This window comes from Cyclopterus lumpus, chromosome 15 (assembly GCF_009769545.1).
Source record: "Cyclopterus lumpus isolate fCycLum1 chromosome 15, fCycLum1.pri, whole genome shotgun sequence".
NCBI classification, from domain to species: Eukaryota; Metazoa; Chordata; class Actinopteri; order Perciformes; family Cyclopteridae; genus Cyclopterus; species Cyclopterus lumpus.
Window position 1 is genome coordinate 12,265,633 of NC_046980.1, and position 22,409 is coordinate 12,288,041.

Genomic DNA, 22,409 nt, shown 5'->3' on the forward strand with positions numbered 1-22,409 from the left:
TTACCAGTTTTTTAAAACGGATAATTCACTGGGAAAATATTACTCTTCTTCATCTTCAAGCGATTAATCAAAATGTACAATGAGATTCAAATGAAGGTACACTTGCCGTGAAGATTAAAATATACACATATACATTAATTCTCTGATAAACGTAGAGCATGCCAGCTTCACAACATGCAGCGTGTGCAGGGTGAACAAGTCAAATATGGCACATGCTGGTGGAGCATTACAGAAACATCATGCACTGCTGGGCAGACAAAACAAGCAATGGAGGAGTCAGGAAATGGAATATCTGGTTTGTTGCCTCAAAGCAAGTCAGTGTAGGTGTTATTATTTTATTATTTTTAAAGTTCAGTAAGTTCAACTACGAGATTGATTCCCTCTCTCTAAACTCAATTAAATTAAAAGGAATAAGAAACATGTAGTTTAGTGTTGCACTCATTTTATTGATCAGTGGTTAAAAAGTCATCCAAATCTCAAGGCACCGTGCCCATTTGAGATCTGTTTTGTGCAGTTTGATCAGAAAATAATTAAAAACATAAAACCCAACACTTGGACCAATTTCTCTGGTCCAATTTTTGCAATCAATTTAAAAACATAATACAAATTATCATGTACCATTTTAAAGAATTTAAGAAATGCTGAGAAGTGCATTAAAGTGGAACTTCTTAACAACTGCATTTTTAAAGGATGCCGTCCTTGTGGTACAAACCTCATTTTGACCAAACCTCTGATGATTATTCTGCACAGTACTCTTTGTTAAAGGGATAGAAAACTGTATTTTGTGTGTGTTTTTTTTTTTTTTTGAAATATACAACTGCTTTTGGCATCTATTTGGACAACATTGCAAAACAGTTAAAGCACAGCACATATAAATAAGACAGCATTGTTACTTCTGCACAATTAGGTTGCAGATGAGTAATTAAAGGTTGATGTGCAGTACTTAAATACATACTTAATTAATTAATCAAATCAATGTACTATCCAAAAATAGGACTAGATGTTTTACAAATGAACAAAAAGGGATTCATGGCCACCCACTCACCCAATAAAAAATATATGGAATGAATAAGACATCAGTGACTGTGTTTTGTTCATTTCTTTGATTTTTTTTTTCTGAAGACAAAAGTACCAAGTTCAAAAAAAGAAGGAAAAAAAGTAAAAAGAAATATTCAACTGATTAAGAAATTTGCTATACATTTTTATTTACATCTGAGCTGCCAAAAAATATAAAAGTATCAATATTCACAAGAGACTATACAATAATCCTTAATCAGTAGGTCCAAAAACTCCTGCTTTTATGTTTGCCCAAAATGTAAAAAGTATTCAACCAGTGTTTTGGAAATAGAAATAGAACAAATATATAATACATTAACGAAGGTTTGACCATATTATAAAGATGTATAATAGTGAAACTACCTAATGTCTGTTTAAAAAAAAAAAGAGGCATTTAAAAAAGTAATAAATCTTTAAAATATCTTCTAAAAAAGGAGCATCTCTGTGCAGATTATTACTGTGGACATTAATTAAAAAGAAAGGCACAGCGGCCCTGGTAGACTGAGTCAAACATGTTTTACACAGGACTGGAGATGGAGTAAGTTTACAGGTGCCCCGGGGTTTAATCAAAGGAGGGGTAGGCCACACCAGGGTTTGTAGGTAAAAGAAAAGAAGGGACTGCGGGGTTGTGCGGGACGACATGGCGAGACACAGGAGGTAAAAAACATTTCGGAGGTAAAAGTCACACAGATGTGGTCACTCTGTCTGCAGCGTTATTGACCTCGTTTTTGTTGGAGTCCAGGCCTTTGGCAGCGTTCAGGTCGTTGCGGAGGTTCTCGGCCGCTTTCTTCATCGTCTTCAGCTCACCGGGGTGAGGCGTGGCCCGCCGAAGTAGTGTTCCCTGTGCGAAGAAAAGAGAATCAAATCAGTGGCACATTGGTGATATCTGCTTAGAAGGGATGCGCTAAAGGACGAGATGGTTGAAGGCTTCCTCACAGCTGAGCATCGTCCAAAATAACAGAAAGTCTGTATGTATATATATATATATATATATATATATATATATATATATATATATATATATATATATATATAAATAACCAGCTAGTGTGAGATTTGCCCTTGGGCTTGCTGGACTCACCTTGTCGTCATCCTCCTCCTCATCATCATCATCATCCAGAAAGTGAATGGCGCTGATCCTGTTCATGGCTTTGTTGTCCCACGTGTCATCTACCGTGTTATTCACCAGACTCTCCAGCGCTCCGCAGCGGGCAAGATTATCAGAGCCTGGTTTTTGAAAGAGACAACACAAGCTGCGTTACTGGAATAGAATTGAAGCGTGCGATCTGAAGCAAATATGTGAGCACATTAAAATCAATATGGTTGTTATGATTGCTTCTCTGCAAACTGCCAACTCAAGAAAGGAAATCTGTCACATAACCCAGCGCTCATAAGAGAGCCTGAAACTGCCAGATCACAGTTTCAAATCCCGGCTTAGTCACAAGCTTACAGCAACACAATCTTCCCTGCCCCCAACTTCAGCTTCGCTCCTCTGACCTCCACCAGTCTTATATCTTCATCTCTACTCCGAGAGAGATGGCAAGTCACACAAATTAATGTATTGAAGACATTCATTTTTTAGGGAGAAACAAACATCTTTTTTTAATGCAAAATACAGGGATGGGCAAGGAACAAGCACTTTGCAGTGAATCCTGAAATGTAGGCACATGTCTGTGGATGACAGGAAAGGAGAAAAATGACAATACACCATTGCATCAGATAGAGCTTGTCTCAGCCGCAGCTCTATACCCAGTGGGCAACCTTTTAATGACAATGGGACAGCCGCTGCTAAGCCTCTTTAGCTGTCCAATCCAGCGCATTTCTGAAAAACATAACCAAAGAGGGCCTCAAGGGACAGGAGAGGCGCTGATCTGTTATAGGCTGTTATCCCTTACAGGACGTCGTAATCGACAGATACTGCAGGCAAGGATAAGAGGGCGCAGAACACGCTGTGCTTCCCCGAGCAGATCATGTGATAATGTCATCAAAACGCAGGGCACTAAATACTCTGAGACGATGCAAGAACTGATGAATATTCCCTTAAATATCACGGTGTTTGCACCAAGTCATTTCACTCCAGAGTAAGCCCAACACTTGAGGAGGATGGGGACACTGATCTAGCAATAAATACTACACATGCAAAGAAACACTGTTCATGAACACATATACTGTAATTTCAGTCAACCGGTCCGGTATGGAAAAATTTCTCGATATAGTCACTGCTTCTGATAATACTGCTGATCCTTGAAGGTTATTCAGAACATCTGAGGACTATTTTAGGCTTTGGCTTGATGAAGAATAGTACCTTTATTGTCTGGTTCACATGGTTGTTGTGGTAGCAGCACACAGGTGAGCACCTTCTCCCCTGAGTCAGGATCCTGGTCAGTCTGAAAGGTGAGAAGAGGCTGCGACTGGTTTTCCGACAACCATAAGGCCTTCAGTCGTAGCGTGGTCAGTGACATCGGTAAGTGTGTGAGCCTGAAAATAGAGCGGATGTAAATCCCTAACTTAGAAAAAACAAAAGATACCTGCAGGTTTGCACTTGTTTTTGACAATGTGGAGAAGGGAAAACCCTCCAGACACTGAGGCGAACATGTTGTGTGTGAAGACACCGGTAATGGAGATACAAAGCCAAAACAACCTCTTGGAAGACGGTGAGTAACAATGGTCAAAACATCCAGATAACCTTTAGGCATCAGAGAGTAGAAACATGTATGTAATCAAGTACTTAAGTATAAATAAATCATATTTCAGTATACTTTGTTTTGTCATCAAATCACAAAGTCTACAAAGAAGAAAAAAAGAAAGAAATGGACGTGTTGTTGAACAAACCTATTTCCAGAGACGTCGAGCACGTGCAGTTCTGTGGATTGCGACAGCTCTGACGGTATCCTCGTCAGCCGGTTCTCTCGTACACAGAAGACATTCAGACCGCTGCAGCCCCCGATCTAAATAACAGAGGAGATCCTTTGATTAGGCTGACAGTGTACAGGTGTCCTGTGAGGCATGAACAGATATAGGAAGACACATATATAGGATTCAATTGTACTTTTCCCTAAATTCACGTGTTAATAAATATGTCATTTAAACAAGGCCAGGACAATATAAACCAGAGTTAATCGGCAGTCAGCATTTGTGCACTTTGTCCCAGAATTGGTGATCTCAGTGGCCGACCAGTTAAAAGCTAATAGATTGGGGCAGAGGGACCTAAAATTAGGAACGATTAGGCCTAGTAGCCAGCCAAGGCAGAGACGTGAGCCATGAAGATAGCAGGACACAAGTAATGTTAAAGAGATTTGTGATGTTAAATGGGCACATATAGGCTTATCATCTACACAAGTTAATATGATAGGTGCTTATTGCATTCATAGAGTCATCCGTAAACAAAGAATCAGGAAGAAACTATTCTAAAACACCTTAATAAATCTGTTTGCATGCAAGCACGGGTAAAAAGTGGTATGAGCAACTAATAAACAATCAATAGAATCCATAAAACTGGGCCAATGGTCAAGTAGCTCAGTAATGCACAAATCAATACTTGGTTCATGGTTACACTGGGATTGTCAGCAATGCTGGTTAGAGAAAAAGGTGACACTATTAATTCATTATCTAGAACGACTGTTATTGTTCTCCAAACACTGCAGTCTTTGCATCATAAAGACACAGGGGCCTTGTACGACGTCTGGAGAAGCCTTTCAGATGAAGAATTAAACTAGGCGGACTTTCACTTAGACAAGAGGTTTAGAAAAGAATGTCACAGACAAACACAATGGATGCACTCGGTCAGAGTTGAACCAACCGGAGGACTGAGAGAGAGTGACAAGTGAGAGCTTTGTTGATCCAAACGTGAATGACCTTTTGACATTTAGAGCCAATGAAAAACTAAACCGTTGCATTAAAGATTGACAACAGGCTACCTTAACAGCATTGCATTGCAAAACAGATTTTGTTATTGTTGTTGTAATAATGTTGTCAGAACTGCAGTTTCAGACCATCTATTGCAGCGGTGCAGTTGCAATATAAATCTAAACACAGATGAACCTAAAAGTAACAGCGTCTGTTTAGACCTAAAGATGTAAAACATGTCCATTAGAGCCAACCGTCCACCTACGAGCAAACAGATTCACAGATTCTGTCAATTTGACACTTACTTGCACCACCTTCCTTTTAAATAGATTTGTTTAATATGTGATTTTTAAGATTTACATTTTACATTTGAAATCTGTTACACGTTTTGTAATTTTTGTTATAGCTGCAAGCTGAATTGCTTTTCTGTTTTGATTAACAGTTTTATTGAATCTTTTATTTATATTAGCTCAGTCCTCTTTATAACAAGTCCTCTCACTGCCATCAGTCAATAATGGCCGTTTACAATCAATTTTTCCTATTACATTTGTATTTTGGTAACACTTTCTATTACATCCATGTCTATAATACATAATAAATAATATAATGGGTTATAATATATATATATATATATATATATATATATATATATATATATATATATATATATATATATATATATATATACCATCATTATCAAATGTGTTATATGTATCTAAACAGATCATAACCCATTGTAAGTATGTTATAATGCATTAGTAACGTGGATGTAATAGAAAGTGCTCTGTGTATTTATTCACCTTTAACTTTTTTGTTAAAATGTGTGCCCGAGGAACCCCATTGAAAACAAGATAGTGCCCCCAGGGGTTTATCCTCAAATTAAATTTTTAATAAATGATGTAGGTTGATATATGAAAAGCTTACCTCCTTAGGTAATGCCGTTAGCTGGTTTCTGTCACAGTTGAAGTTGGAAAGTCGCTTTAATTTCCCAACACTCTTCGGCAAACTCTGAAATAAATAAAATATATTGAGTTACAATACACTGGAAACTTAACAAAGGCACAATACGAGTATTTCCTTATCTCATTTGTCTCTTTACATTATGTTTAGAACAACTTGTTAAACCGTGTGTCTGATTTATCCAAAGGACAACGTAGAAAACCAAATCATGCATGTGTCACCATTACAGTGCAGTGCTCTCGTGCACAGAGACAAAAGGAGATGTGTTGCTCACACAGTTGGTTCATTTATGAAACCAAAACAGAAAAACGCTGGGAAGAGCGGCCATGTGTACATCTCCTGAATGTGGCTTTCGATCTCTCTTTCACTCTGTGAGAACCACTCCAAGTACTCCTGTCACATCCAGATGTTTTACATGTCCGTGTTTAATCATGAAGCTGTGCTAATGTTTTCAATCAGCTCAAAATCATAGCATAGCATAAAAGGCTATAAATAGACCTCTTGAATAATACTCAATGCTGCAGCTTTGTGAAAAGCTCAAAGAAACTCATCTACAGCAATTTCATGTAATTTGTAATGAGGATGAAACCGTTATCCTTTCATTATACCAAAACCGTGATGCGATGTCCTGCTGCTTTCATATTGGCTGTGTTAATGCAACATCTACATAGAAACAGCGAATGAAAATGAACTGTATTTACGTATATGAACTAATCCCATAGTGTTTTATTTCAAGTTGAAAAGACTAGGGTGTCATACAGGTGCAAACACACCTGTATCTGGTTCTCAGTGAGCACAAGTTCAGTAAGGCTTTCACAGTTACCAATGCTCTCTGGAAGATAAGTTAGCCTATTCTGATCAGCTTTCAATATAGAAAGCTTCCGTAGTTTTCCTGCAGAGAAAGAAAAATATATATTAATCAAAATCAACCTTGCATAGACACTGATTAGCGAAAATGTATGCTTGCATATTTACTTTTAGTAAGCTCTTTAAACACCAATGTTTATTGGCTCGCCACAAAGTACATGCAACATTATATGATTTATTATATGAATATCCCAACATGCCATTGTGAATGAAACTTTAGGAAAAAAGTTGTCTTTTCCAATATATGATCTTTATGGAGGAATGGAGGAATGGGGAGAAATTACCTCTTCGATAAGATAGTCAAAACATAGAAGCACTCGTGCTAATAAAGAGCAGGGCGGATTCACATGCTCACCAATGCTTTCTGGGAGAGCATCAATTAGGTTCTGAGACACCAACAGGTCAATGAGCGACACCAGGCCACCCAACTCCTCTGGAAGTCGCTCCATTTTGTTTTCTGATACGTCCAGACACAACAGGCTTCTCATACTGCCCAACTCCTGAAGTGCAGAGCAGAGACTTGTGGTAAGCAAAGGTACAGCAACATGGCCGCCAATACAGGTGAGGAAAAGCAGAGTACATTCAATGTTGTCTCTGCATTTACAAACACCCAATCTGAGGACTTGGGCCACCACATAGTACACATGCAACCACTCTGATAACATACAAAGTCAGATATGACTATAGAATCAAATTTAAATTAATTACTGCACTACATTTATATTATATTCAGAGCAAACAATTGTACATTTTAGGTTTTGGCCAACATGACTAAGACAAGATGTATCAAAAACAATGTTCTTGTTCAAAATTTAATTTTCTAATTGTGTTTGAACTATCATTTATGGCAGTTCATTCAAAGCCCTATATATACTAGTTTTACTCTCATCAATAAAGACAATAACAGATTCTGAAATGCAAGTAAAAAATGTATTTTCTTACTGAGGGGATGTCGGCCAACTGGTTTCCATCCAGCCACAAGTCCTTCAGGCTGATAAGACCGCCTATTGACTCTGGCTATGTGGGAAGAAGAAATGTAGGGATTGAAAGAGTGAGAGACAGGCACATAGATGGGAAAAGACACAAAGCAGAAAAATACAATACAAGTGATTTGGTTCTGATAATGTACTTATTTTCCCTTTGATTAAAAGTAAAAACAGACCATAGTAAGCATAAAAGTTAATTGAAAGGAGTGAAAATAAGGGTCCACAACGCTCCTATAAACATTTATCTATACCCCGAATAGTTTGAGGCTACACTGCTTTCTTCAAGAGGGGTATTTCATCATGATTACCATTAATTTGTCAAAGCCAATTTAAAGATTGAAATTTAAATGTATGGTATATGAAATGCATAACTTTGTATTTGTATGCATTTGACATGTCTCTGCAACAAAGTGCTGAAAAATAGTTGAAGTGTACCAAATGTCAATTATCAAAACTGAAAGCAGAAAGAATTCAAAGAACGTCCAACAATGTAAATAATTGAAAGACACATAAAGAGACACGGCTTGGCAGCCCGACTGCTTCATCCGTCAGCAAGTCATTTACTACATAAGATTACAACTAAAAAGCAAAGCTCAAAGCAGATGGACATCTGGGGGAAAGAAGTGGAAGCTGTTCTCGAGGGATGCTCATCGACTTGGACGTGACAAGAAGAAGGAAATGGGAAGCGTTTATTTCTGCTCATTTTGTGTGCCGTGTGGCATCCTTTTGAGTAATCAGCAGCATTCAGACACAAAAACAACTTACCAAACTGTAGAGCTCATTATTCCCTAGGTCGAGCTCTTCAAGTCTATGAAGCATAGAAAGTGACCTGTGGATGACACATGCCAACGGAGGTTCAAATGCAAATGCAAATCAAAAGTAAAAATGCAGAAGCCTGCTGCGTGTTCTATAACTTAATAACCTCCGTTAACAACATATGAATGAAAATACTCAGCCTTTCTTACAACAAAATATAAGCCCATGTAGACAGTGCAGTTGGTGGAATACTTACTCTGGTAGGAATGTCAGCAGGTTTTCTCTGAGTTCTAGTGATACCAGATTGGAAAGGCTGCAATGACGACATGAACAAAAAGAGGGATGATTATACATCTCTAGAAAATCCTACAACATCTTCTCATATCTCCACTACATAGCTAATTATTATACATGATCCTCTGCATGTTTATAGACAATGAAGGCTAAAACATATTGCAAAATGTCTCCTCACAATCAGCTATCTGAGAACAGGAAGTATTTTGGAGGTGTGTCAGTCTTATCAGGGTTGTAAAATTGCAGGAGCATAAACAACCCCGGCTTTAAATGAAGGACAAAATGTCTAAAGGGTTATCATAGACCGAAGTCCAGGGTTATCTTCTTGCAGGCTGCTTATGCACGCCTCAGTACTGTAAATGTACCCAATTAATGGAGGATTTTATTTTTTAACAAAGTCCATCTTGTTGATCAGAACCCAGACTAAATCATTATTTGAATGTTATTAAAGATGGACTGAGGAGTCAAAATAAAGCCTGTCCATTCAGTTTGTGGGTAAATAAATGTTTTACTGTGCCAAAGGGATTAGCATCATAGACAGTGTGTGTTTGAAGTGGTTCTTACAGGGTGGCCCTCAAATGAGACAACATGAAATACGACTGAGGGCCACAGATTAAAGAACAGACAGAAGAAATTATGAAAACAGCCAACTAATTGCATCACGTCTCGTTTTTCTGTGAAAGCTTTTGTTTTTTTTGGACAGAAAACATTCTCATCTCAGAAGATAAACAACTGATGTCATGTAACCCCTTGAACGTTAATCTTAACCCACAGCATGTTGCTCATAACCTTCCTTGACAGAGAGCAGGCCTTAAGTCACTGCGTTATGCAAGATAGATATGGGACATATGTGGGCACATGCCGTACCATGAGGGAAAGGGTGTGAGCAGATCTCTTTAACTCAAGCTGACCTTGTTGGGAGGAACATTATATATTTTCTTGAGATATTTCCCAAGAGACTGTTTGCTAAATCAGTCATATACGCAGATTCATATCACTGCAGCCTCAGTTTGGAGATGTTGCCATATATATATACACACACACACACACATACACACATACATACATATATATATATATATATATATATATATATATATATACACACACACACATACATACACTGTATATATATATATATATATATATATATATATATATATATATATATATATATATACACACACACACTGTATATACACACACACACTACAAGTAAGTGTAATATAAACAGATACACATATATATAATATATTGTAGATATGTCCTTACGTGTAGTGTGTGTATGTGTATCTACAACATGAAAAACACCTAACACAGCTTGTTGTAGCCCAGTTTTAGCACCTGCATCTATAATCCATTGCAGTATGGATCTTCATCAGAAAGTCCATCTGGTGTTTTGTGTCTTGTATGAAATATAATTTAGGTCCATCAATACTGTATGTGTAGAACATCAGACAAACATTAAGCTTAAATAAACCATCTATAAGTAGCATAGTATTCTGTCGAACCCTACAATCCTAAGTAATGATCACTAAAGGAGCAACATTACATTACATGTCATTTAGCTGACACTTTTATCCAAAGCGACTTACAATAAGTGCATTCAACCATGAGTACAAACTCAGAACAACAAGAATCGAGAAAGTACAATTTCTTCAATAAAGTGAAACTGCAAAGTGCTATCAGTAAGAGCCATTTAAGTGCTACTAAAGTGCTACTATGGCGCTACCTTCCCTACGAGAATCCTTTCTTGAATTACAGTCGGGGTCTCATCTATCAACAATGCATCTTCCCTAAGAGGTTACGCAGCAATCCTTAATTTATGGCAACATGGCAGCCAAGACCAAACTCTGTTTAGTTTAGCTCCAACTCTTTCGGCAGTTATCTTATGGTTCAAATATGCCACCCAGAGCACTGCCAACTAGTATTTTTTAGATATCCAACTGGACAACATCAGCACAAGTTTCACTGTATTAACAACAGAAAAAGAGCCTTTAAAAGAGCATGTCTTTATTGACATCTATTTTTGTAATTCCGTCTTAAAAATACATAACATTGGTGTTATAATGTGTACATTTAAGCGTCTGACTTTCTCAGCCGTTACATACTAGTATGTTTTTATCAGTCAAATGTCTGATTAGATTGTTGATAATATCCTAAAAAGGTACACGGCAAGAGTAATTTCATCTAATTTAAATCCCTCCTAAAAGGGTTTAAAATTAAAATCAGTTTCCCTTGAACTCCAAACTTCTACTAAAAGCATCCCTTATGGCACATAGTTCTGTTATTAAATTCAATTATGAACTGAGCTCAAGGGAGACCTGAAAGGAATAACAATGCTGGCCAGACATGCCTTTTAACTGCAGCACATGCCATCTCACAACAAGGCGTCTGCCTTCGATAAGCAAGGACAACGCGGCCGAGGAGAGGACCCTGACGGATGAGTGTGAAGAGTAATGTGGTCTGTATCATTTTACCATAGCAGTGAGATGTTAAAATAAATTCTTACCATCGGGGGAAAGGGAGACAAAGGAAATGCAGACACTTTTAAAGCTCAAGCTCATTTGCTGCTCAGTGGTTTAGTTGAGCAAATAGCTGCTTTTAAAACCACTAACATGGGTTCTTCTGTATTTTTATAGTATTTATAAAATGAAATGAACTTGCAGGTCAAATGAATAATAATCACAGCAAGACCATTAAGGCGAAAGCAAAGTGTGACACTAGAAAATGCAGAGAGAGACAGGTGGGATGTTACGTGACGTCATCAGGACATTGAATGCACCTGAGGCTGCTGTGGAACTGTGTGGACATGTTTGTTCGGCGAAGGCTGGATACACTCAATAGGTCAACGTAAGTACGATGAGACTTTTACTTACTTCCCAATGTTATCTGGAAGAACTTGTAATGAAATATCATTGATGGAAAGGCAAGTGAGATTCCTTAGCTCTGGAAAGCTTTCAGGCAACCTGGAAAATAAAAAGAGAGAACACAGGGTGAGATGCAGGTGGAAAAGGAGTGCACAGATAACGATGTCAACAAATTACTTAAAATACTATTTTTTGACTTAAACTTGCGGGTGAAGAGGAGTCTTATTGGATGCCAATGTCAGTTTGTTTCTACTGACAGACTTTAAGCAATGTTCGGCAGGATTTCACCACAATTAAGCTTTAAACTCTTGATAAGTTGGTTTAGTTTTTCTGTGGTAGTTGTCATTCATCTTTGCCCTGCTCTTTTTGTATTCTCCTACATTAAATCAAATGTTACATCTTGTTTCTGAACATCAATGGTAAACTATATAATATCACAAAGGGGGTCAGAATCTTCCTGTTCAACTCCAGGATGTTGGACTGTGTTTACGGGAGACAATTTGTTGAATGCTAGAGGACATTTTTCATTAATGGTTTAATTACACCAAATACGTAGATGACACAACTTTCTTTTCTAAATGGACTGATTATCTGCATACTTTCTTTTGTCAAACACCATTATCCTCATTAATATTGCAGGCTTGGCAGATGGGACTACTTATATGCTCACTGTGGTCACACTTTGATCAATAAAAGCAACAACAACAAAAAGCTTCTCCATTTTTGGTGGCTCCTTGTATACAAACAACTAAATTAAATTATTCATATCATCTGATGCTGTTGTTAATTATGAGGAGTTGAGAAACACATCAAATGTTTTTTTTCATTTAAATGTATGTGAATATACTTGTGATTTAGATAGTTGAAACATTCAGATTGGGTGTTTGATATTTCCTTCAATTTACAATTGGCAACAATGTGACATCCCATCCCTGCTCACCCACTGGGTGGAACTAGACACTATCGTCACTATCAAACAGTTTAAATAGGACTGATGTGTGGAAAATTAGGCTACTGTGGAAAAAGAGTGTGTGTGTGTGTGAGTGGGCACACACTTTAAAAGCATTGAACGCCAATGACTCTGTACTACTATTCATTGATGCCTCCTAAACTATATACTGCCAAACAATGTGGTTTAGCCCCTGCTGATGTGCAAATTAGATTTAGTCTCCCACACACAATAAAAAGCATATTATGCAAAATCTGCAATCTGTCAAGGAGAGTGTGTGAATGTTCATAACAGCAGGGGATCCACACACACACACACACACACACACACACACACACACACACACACACACACACACACACACACACACACACACACACACACACACACACACACACACACACACACACACACACACACACACACACACACACACACACACACACACACACACACACACACACACACACACACACACACACACACACACACACACACACACACACACACACACACACACACACACACACACACACACACACACACACACACACACACACACACACACACACACACACACACACACACACACACACACACACACCTCAAGTATTAGATATGACTGATGGGTAATTTGTTTTCCTTCTTGAAAATTAAAAAAAAACATAATCTGGAGGACTACCTTGTTAATGGATTTCCACTGAAATCTGCCACTTGGAGGGCTTTGCAGTACGAAATACTCTCTGGAATTTCCATAATATCTGAACAAGAGAAAAGACACTGGTTATAACATTTATCGAATAAAACTAAGCATAAAAAATCAGCAGTAGTTGAATAATACAAGATAATATTTAAAAAACGTTAGTTTAAATGCAAATGATAAACAACAAAGAAAGCAATAATAATAGTGAAGGTATTATTGCAAATAATTGTATTTAGTGGTAAATCCAATGTAAAATAAAACTGATGAGTCGATATGTAATGTTAACCAGGTCTCACTCTACACACACTTCTACTTAACTAGGACTCAAACAACAGTGTGTGTGTTAAAAGTCAGTTTGTACTTTCTTTTACCTTCTGAAGTTATTGTTTTGCTCTACAGCGTGTGAACTGTGAGCAGCTGCTCTGTTGTCTCTAATGGAATATCCCGGGATACACAAAGGCCTCGGGAGATTCAGGCCTAATGAAAACCAAGCTATGCACGTTTGTTGGATCAGCCTCACCAAGGAGGAGTAAATCTGTCAATGCGATTCAAATCGCTGAACTTAGTGACGTCTTGCTCAAATCGTAAAAAATATATTATCACAGTTGTGAAGAAAACACACAGAAACGCAATTAAGAAATGTAACATGCAACAAAATGGTATATGCTATAACATTTGAGATGACGTGTGTGCTGCAGTGGTGTATCAGTGTTTCCCCTTACCATTTCTAGAGACATCCAGTTCTACCAGCTGCATGAAGTTGGCTATTTCTGGTGGAAGTCTCTGGATCTCGTTGTCACTCAGGCCGAGTTTTCTTAGTTTCACCAGCTGGAAAAATGGCTGAAAGTTGGAACAAAACAAAAATTCAGTAAAAAGCTTTCAAGGGTTTTACATTTTTAGACTTTTGTTACGCAACAATGCCTGGCAAATATTGTTTAGCTGTTGTCACCAATATTATCTCAGAAAATTGGGAAAAGCTAGTCACAGTGTATTATTGGATGACTCCTTTGAATCCAACTAGTTCATACAAAACAATTGAATTCAACAGAAACACAATCCCAGATCCTGTTTGCTGGGGATGATTGTTTACTGTGCTACTGTAAATCAGTTTGATTTTTAATTGTAGAAGCACACATTGTATTTTCAGAAATGATAATGCATTTCACATAAAGCAAGAAAAAGACCCAGGTTCAAGGCAATCTTCTAGTCAAAAAAGTTTAGCATCAGAACATGAGTTCAATGATGGAGGCCAGTCTGCTGCCTTAACTAGTCTAATGGCCTAATGACTAAAAGCCTCATTTTTCCTGGATTTCCACTGCCACTTTAGAGGAACTACAATTAACAGGTAAATGTGTCCTTATTGTGAGATATTTGTATTTTTATTCAGCATGCTTTACCATGAATATCTGACAACAGATTTGGACTTTTTGTCTCCCAGTTGAAAGTCTCTGTAGACGAGTTGTATGTGATTACATACAACTCGTAAATTGTTTGAAGAGGTCATGGTCACGGTTTGCTACTTGAAAGTACACAGATCCATCTTTGTTGTCAACTTATTGGAAAGAAAGATCAGGTTGTCCCACTTATTTAAAAGCAATTATACAATAAGCACATACTTGACGCTCCAGAACAAGAGCAGGCAGAAACTTGCTTATGTGTTGGTGAAGCAGGTAGCTAACAATACGGATTCAGGTCCCCTGAATGTTTTGGCATGAACAGAAAAAGCAGACTCGTGAATTTTCCCTCAGGCCTTTGTATGTTCCCTGCTATTGCTAGTTACTAGGCAGCTGGCCATGACGACTCATCCATTAATGCAGTTGCTAAATACCTACATTTCTCATTTCTCTTTTAATCAATCATTTAAACTGATTGCTAAAACAGCTCTGTACTATTTTGAGCTGTATGTTCAGTATGTTGAAAACAAAAAGGTTTGCCTGAATGTGGCTAGATACACAACTGTGTTATTTCTTTTATGCACAAGCCTGTTGCACTTGTTGCACAAGGAATGCAGCAATACAACACAATGGATGTGTATTCCAAGCACACACATGATAATTAAGTTGCAGGTTTTCCTTGCTGGACTCTTATGCTATAAAGATGCGTCACCATTTCACCATTGCAACCAACATGAAGGTGGGTGTCTGGAGGTTGCTGGATCTCAACTCGTCTATGAAACTGACATTACGTTTAATTGAACATTTGATCGAAGCCGTTATAAAGCTATATCCGTTTGGCTGGTGCGGAGACAACCCACAGCTCAATATTGTACAATTAGCCTCACATCTTCTGCCAGCCTTAATGACTTCTGATTCATTCTTAATGATTGTGCCACTTCCGATAACATTTTACTCTACCTCCCTCAAACTACAGAACCCATTGTTTAATGTGGGGAAGAAGAGGAGGAGAGAAAAAAAGCATAATCCCCTGGACATCTGATCATGGCTAATGTCAGCTAGGTGTAAATGCAATCTGTCAAATTTTTTCGTAGACCATATCCAGATACAGATCACATTTTAATAATGTGTGCACAATAACTAAGGCCCAAGAGTCCAAAAGTCAAACTCCACCCGATTACAAAATGCACTTAAGAAAGTTCAAACAGTCTCTAATCCATCATTTCATAGAGTAAACAAGCATGTAGTCTGACAACTTGTAAGAGAAATTGAAAGCTTTTGCAGCCTAACCACCATAATTACACTTTCACAATCCTATTGTGGCTGCAGACTGTCTCCCACTCTGAAGTGCACAGCTCAAAGATGCGTCTCTTGATGATATCAAGGGAGTTTCAGCTTGTACAGACTTATTTCCAGAAAACTAACCTGACCTGTGGCATAACAAAAAAATAATGTAAATTCTGTTTTAACATTAATGTAATAGACGTGTTTACCGATTTCAGACTTCCTACATGAACTACACCTGTATGACAGAAACCACAGCAGAAGCATTCACAGGTAGGCCTACTCTGAATCCTTCCTGCCTTTGTTTAGCTTTTGTCCAAATCTAACCCCCCTTGACAACAACTAAGACAATCAGAGGAGTAACGAAGAGCAATACATAATTTATTCTGTAATGTCAGCCTAGTAGCAAATGTGCTTTGCGTGTCGTGCATTACAGCGAAGGACAACCTGTTCTTCCTGTTGGTGCCGTTCAGGGCCACGCCCCAAACAATCACCCATGTGTGACACCCAAAAAACAGGCAAGCACACATTAACCACTCACTTAACGCCAGAGTCAATGTTTGAATCTTCAGCTTCACCTTCAACACCGTTTGTTAGAAAACAAGCACAAGCCTGAAGCTGGTTTGTGGGAAGTCCGTGCATGGATTATTGTGCAGGTTTGTAGTTTTGCAACACAATTCTTACATAATCTTCCTAAGAAGTTGGAGTTTTTGCAACCCTACAGCCATAAAGACTGCAGTAAAGGACATGAGTGTCAAATGCTTCTAAGGTTGCATGTGGGTAACGCGGTCATATCCAGTATTAGATATCACACAGCATAAGCGAGAGTTAAAACTGTCTGAACCACATGTCAGAAACTCAACAACTGCACTACATTCATGAACCTGATGAGCTTGTAGATCACATTAGAGTAAGTTCAACAACCATCTTCCTGCTCTGGGATCCATAACACCACTTTACTCACCACCTCATACGTGTGTCATAAACCCTGCAGCTTCCTGTCTCATGCTGGCTTTTTCTCTCCACATTACGTGACATTATCGAAAGGACTAAGAAGGTCTCCCAAAAACAAGTAAGATATTTAGTATGCTTTCATAGAATATTAAGAAACCAGCAAACATTCACATGTAAGTATTTGGAACAAATTGATTTTTTTTGGTTTTGTTTAAATGGCATTTTTGCTTTAAAAAAAAAGGCCAAATAATTGTCTGTCGATTGACAAATCAATCAACTAACTAATTGTTTTAAATAAAGCCTGAACACAATTTGTGATTTAAATCCAGATTTTTCTTGTTGAAGTAAGAGAGTTATATCTGGTCATTTTATGCTCGTCAGGTTTGAAAATATAAAAGTTCTAACTTATTATTGCAGTGTTTACATTGCAGATGTCAGAAAGATGAAAAAGCAGTTTTTCAAATGTCTTTGAGACATCCACCCACACATCTGCCTCAGTTTCACCTAGGAACAGTAATAACTGCGTTCATTTCAGCTTCTTATTCTTCTCCAGTTAGTTTCTTAGTTTATTAAACCAACAACTAGAAGGATGGTTTATATCCTGAGGGACCGTTGCTGAAGGGAAACTTTGAATAAACAAAGAGGTACACCGTTTCTTAATTAATTAAACTACCACAGCACAAATAATATATAAAACAATCAAAGAAACAGAAATGGGGCCTATCCATTAATCATAACTGTGCTTCATGTCACCATGACTTGGTCATCAGACTTTTCTTTTTGTTAAACTACTGAAACTGGCTCCTGTTGAACTTGCCTCATCTTGTTTCTGTAATCACACACCTTTGCAGTTTCATCCCACAGACAAGACTGCCTTGTGCGTGTCTTCCTCTGCCTCGCTGGTTGAAATGATCGACTCAAAATATTTGTCTTAGTTACATCATTGTCACTCCAATAATAAGTGGTCAGTGTTTATTCATTCAGCCACCTCGGAGGCGATGCGATGAGGCCACACAGCGAGCACTGAACTGGACTGATACAAAAGGTTTATCCAGTTGGACGTTTCTTGGGTTCACTCAGCAAGCATTGATGACATTAGTTACATGCCAGAGAGCACAATAAACAGTTTCTGTTGTCGCCACCCCTCTGCCCTCTAAACATACTTAGAATATTTCTAAACTGAGCATAGCAATTCCTTGACTGTCACGCAGTCGTGTGTGTTGTCACGATGAGCGTGCACCTGCTAGTCACATCCCTGCAGGCACAGACAATAAGAGGGTTTACTTAGACAGTATCCTAGTTTGTCAGGTGCACTGGCTGTGATGTGGGTTGCTTTATGCTTTTATTGGTCCTTACTTTACAATTCAGGTCAATGATTCATTATGACTTCATTAGTAAACACTAGCACATACAAATGCATGAGCGAGGCAACAACAACACACATAATGCCGTCTTTGTTTTCAGTCAGAATACCTGTTCCTGTGCTTTTCTCCACTGGACAAAGTGACCAGTGTGACACGGCTCATGGGAGGTTGCTCACATTATCTCTGTTCCATCAAACTTGCCAAGCCCAAAAAATATTCTTTCAGCTCTCTTTTCTTTCCTCTATGGGTGCTATAACTAATGTGTGTTAATATTTTAGAATACAGCGAAATCTCAATGCTACTTAAACTATTTGGAAAGTTAGAGAGCTAACTAGCTGTTGCATGTATGGTTAAGGTGGACAAGTGTTTGTTTAAACTACAGACAGTTGTCAGAGACACAAAATAGTCCTTTAATCCAAGCTTTACATCGACCTACCATGACACCAGTTATGCGAGGTCTCGTGCCTTATTCCCTAAACCGTCCACTTGTCTCAAACAGCTGTAGACCCAATATATTACCAAATGTACTCCCTGCTTTTGAAGGTTACATGGAGAACAGTTTTCTCAGCCCTAAAATACACTCCCCAGAGCAGAACTGAGAGTGCATTCGACAATAAAACCGGTTTGGCTGCAAAAGTTAAAGGGGAAATGTGACAAAGCCACAAAAGTAATCCTTTCAATCAGCAGCTCCAAGCTATATGTCATAAAGATACCACAAGTCGGACTCTGGGATCTTACGTCTTAAGCCCTGACAAAGATAAATATTACATGTACCAATCATACCCATAGTAAATAACCTGCAAATCCTTTAACTAGTATCCCACCTAATCCTGAGCACTAGGGTCACATGTAAGAAGGCTGGATTCTCAAAATGAGGATTTTGCTATTTCGGTCTGAATTAATTGCTTATTTTTGAGTTTTGGTCTGCACTGGAATTATTCGGCTACATCTTGATGTCATGGCCTTCATTGGCGGATGCTGCTTGCTGTCTTTTGTTGTAAAAAATAATTCCAAGATCAATAAGCAACCGTTGACCTTTACATTACTTGAGTTAAACAATTGTCTTACATGGGATAGTCAATGTCTCTACCTACATGGAAATCATTTCCACGTGATGTTAATTTACATCGCTATGTATTATTTGTTTCATATTAATTTGGTTTGCCTCGCTGGATAAGGTGAGCACATAACCCATTCTGGTGAGCTTTGGTGCCTGTATGTGGAGGCTATAGTTGTTGGCATCTGATTGAGTTGACCTGTAAATTATTGTATCAACATATACACCATTTTTATTATAATGTGTATCACTATGAAGTATGTAACCCTACTAAATAAATGTTATTATGTAGTTGAAAAAGGAAAAAGGAAATCATATCCATGGTATTTCTCTTAATTCATATCACTCACCTCTTTATGGAATAAATAATGCTCTTGAGTTCCTTTACTCATACCCCTTAAACATCTATCAGAGTCATACAGTTACTGATAGAAGAGTGTATCAATATTGATAGACTTCCTGAATGTTCAGGCATGCAGCAAATGACTGAAGCATCAGAGATTGTTGACAAAGAAACACGTATTTCTGACCTCACAGTGTTGTCACATCAGACGCAATGGCAGGTCGGCTATACATGCTCGGGACACCTGGGCCTCAAATACAAGTGTCGTATGGTCCAAACCCGGACTGAAGCATGTGCGTTTGGTTAACCTGTAGTGGGAGGTGTAGTTCAGGGGGGGGGGGGGGGGATTTCCAGCCACACAGGGTGCATGCCTTGCTGATCCTGCGTAATGATTGTCCGCAGGTCGCACCAGTCTCTCACGGGATGCCTGAGCAGCTCAGTGAGCAGCAGCTACGTGTCGGAACCACTTAGACCAGAGAGACGCTTTTCACGTTAACAAAAAACAAGCTGCGTTACCCTTCCTCTGATCCTGCCTTTACACTCGGCGAGCGGAAGCGTTTTTTTTTTTTATTCTGCTTACCTTGGGCAAGTCTCGGAGTTGGTTGGCATCCAGCAGCAGCTCCTCCAAACTCCGTCCGTAGCGGTAGATCTCGTCGGGCACATACAACAGGGAGCAGTGGCGTTTATCGATCGCCTCCACATGACGGTTGCACCGCCACAGGGGGATACAGTGAAACATCACTGGGGAGAAACCTCTCGTGCCCGTGCGATAAACAAACAGCGGGCAGGACGAGGGATGCAACAGATTGCTGCGGCGGGACAGCCCCTGAGTAAATACACCGTCAAAACACAAAACCTTCAGGCGAGCACCGAAAGTCCAACTGCAAGTGAAGTGGCCGCTGGTTAGTTCGCGACGAACATGGGAATTACTCTCCGTCGATGTCTCACTTTGGTTAGTTTGTCGGCACCTGTGTTTTCGCCGCTTGGTTTCTCGTCTTCGCGTCGACCCGCGGCCGCGTTTCAAGCCCCCTCTCTTTGAGCGTTTCAAATGCAGGCTACATCTCCGAGTGGAAGAGGGTGGCGTTCTCGTTTTTTTCCGTCTCGTCCCGGAGTTAATTTCCTCTCCCGTCCAGTTTCTGACCCGGAACATTCACTCCCTCATTCCAATCCTACGTCATCATCCGGGCTGCTCCTCCCTCCGGTCCCTCCTCTGGATAGTAGTCCCGTCCCGCACAGGGCCGCCATGATGGGGCACCGACTACCGCCCGGGGGGGGGCGGGTTGGGACACACCCACATCAACGAGTGTAACACCTCTAGGCCGCGAGTGGGTATTTCATAATATTTAGCACGCTTTGTTTTACAGCTGCATTTAAAACATGATCCAGCCGCATGTTTGAAACGACCATATCTTATCATAGTGTGGCCAATGTTATTAAAATGAAGTGCTGCTGCAGAACTCAGGTCACCTACGTTATGACTCCTGTTCAACAGGCTGTTGTTTAAACCACTATCCCTTGATGGCACTGTTGCCCTTGTGGCCATTTTTAAGCAAAAGTATAATTGTCTGGATTTAAGTATTAAGCAACAATACCCAGGAATTGATCAACGTTTATTTAATAAAAAAATAAACTTCTGTAAATCCGTGTGATTGTGTGCTTCCTTATTCCCACCCACTTCATTTCACAGGTAATGTTTTATTTGACTGGTATAACAATTAAATAGTTTACATAAAATATATGATCAATTATATAATATGATGCTCGTTAGATATTTAACCACCTAACAGTATAAAGTTGTTAATATTATTAGTGCTTTTGTTTAAACGGTCTGTTAAAAGTTACCTGGATTTAAATTAGTCTTTCTTTTCTTTACCTATATGCATAGCCAGATAAACCTGCTTGGGGACCCAAAGGCAAACATTTGCTGATTGGTTCCATATAAATTGCCACTCCTTCCCCTCTCTTTGCATTTTGCACAGTATTTTGGAGATGCAGCATGGGCCAAGGTTTGCCCATGTTCCATCTTCAGGTAATGTGATTAAACTCCAAGAATGTGCACCATGTAGCACAAGATTAGCTGAAATAATGGCCTGAAACATAGATTTTGACACAGGGACACATTAAACCCTTTGCCATTCCCGTTCATTCTTATATATAACACACCTAAGTAATGCTGTGTATATTCCATAACAAAGTCACAATCAAACATAATGTACCACAAGCCAACTTCTACAGTGAACCTGGGGCTCCCCATATTATTGTATTCATGTCCTCATTAGCTTTACTTTGTGTCCAAACGCAGTAATATGTCCAATACATGTTCAATAAATTAATGCCTGAAAGTCTCCATTTACTCACATCCTGCATGAGTCATAATTCAACCTTATATATACACAACATGATGGATGTTGCCTCCATTTGAATTTTTAAATGGAACAAGAATCACCATCCTCGTGGATTTTTCCACCCACTTTGCTCTCTTCCAGGTCAAAGGTTAAGGTCAGCTCCAGCCCTCTGGTCTGAGGGCCCCTAATGGCAGGATAGCATCATTACCCATCAGGTGATTGTTCATAGGGCTTCAGCTCTGATGTAAGCCAATAGCTTGCTACCTCTATAGGACATTTGGAGTATTAGCAAATATGTATTGTTATTTTTTTATAGCCAATAAGTTATGAGATTAAGGATGTATTGTTGCACTGTCTGAGCTGATTCACGAGAAAGACACT

The 22,409-nt window shown here is 38.9% G+C and overlaps 1 protein-coding gene across 1 annotated transcript; it reads right to left on the minus strand.

The window, feature by feature from the left end:
• Nucleotides 1-748: 748 nt before the first annotated feature.
• On the minus strand, nucleotides 749-20,950 carry lrrc1 (leucine rich repeat containing 1). Its single transcript, XM_034552620.1, has 14 exons — nucleotides 20,264-20,950; nucleotides 14,010-14,127; nucleotides 13,267-13,345; nucleotides 11,645-11,734; nucleotides 8,728-8,784; nucleotides 8,481-8,544; nucleotides 7,672-7,746; nucleotides 7,085-7,229; nucleotides 6,636-6,754; nucleotides 5,827-5,910; nucleotides 3,889-4,004; nucleotides 3,362-3,534; nucleotides 2,138-2,283; nucleotides 749-1,897 (listed from the first exon to the last, which is right to left on the minus strand). Exons 1-14 carry the CDS (start codon nucleotides 20,831-20,833, stop codon nucleotides 1,739-1,741), a joined length of 1,995 nt encoding a protein of 664 aa, XP_034408511.1. The 5' UTR covers nucleotides 20,834-20,950; the 3' UTR covers nucleotides 749-1,738.
• Nucleotides 20,951-22,409: the final 1,459 nt, after the last annotated feature.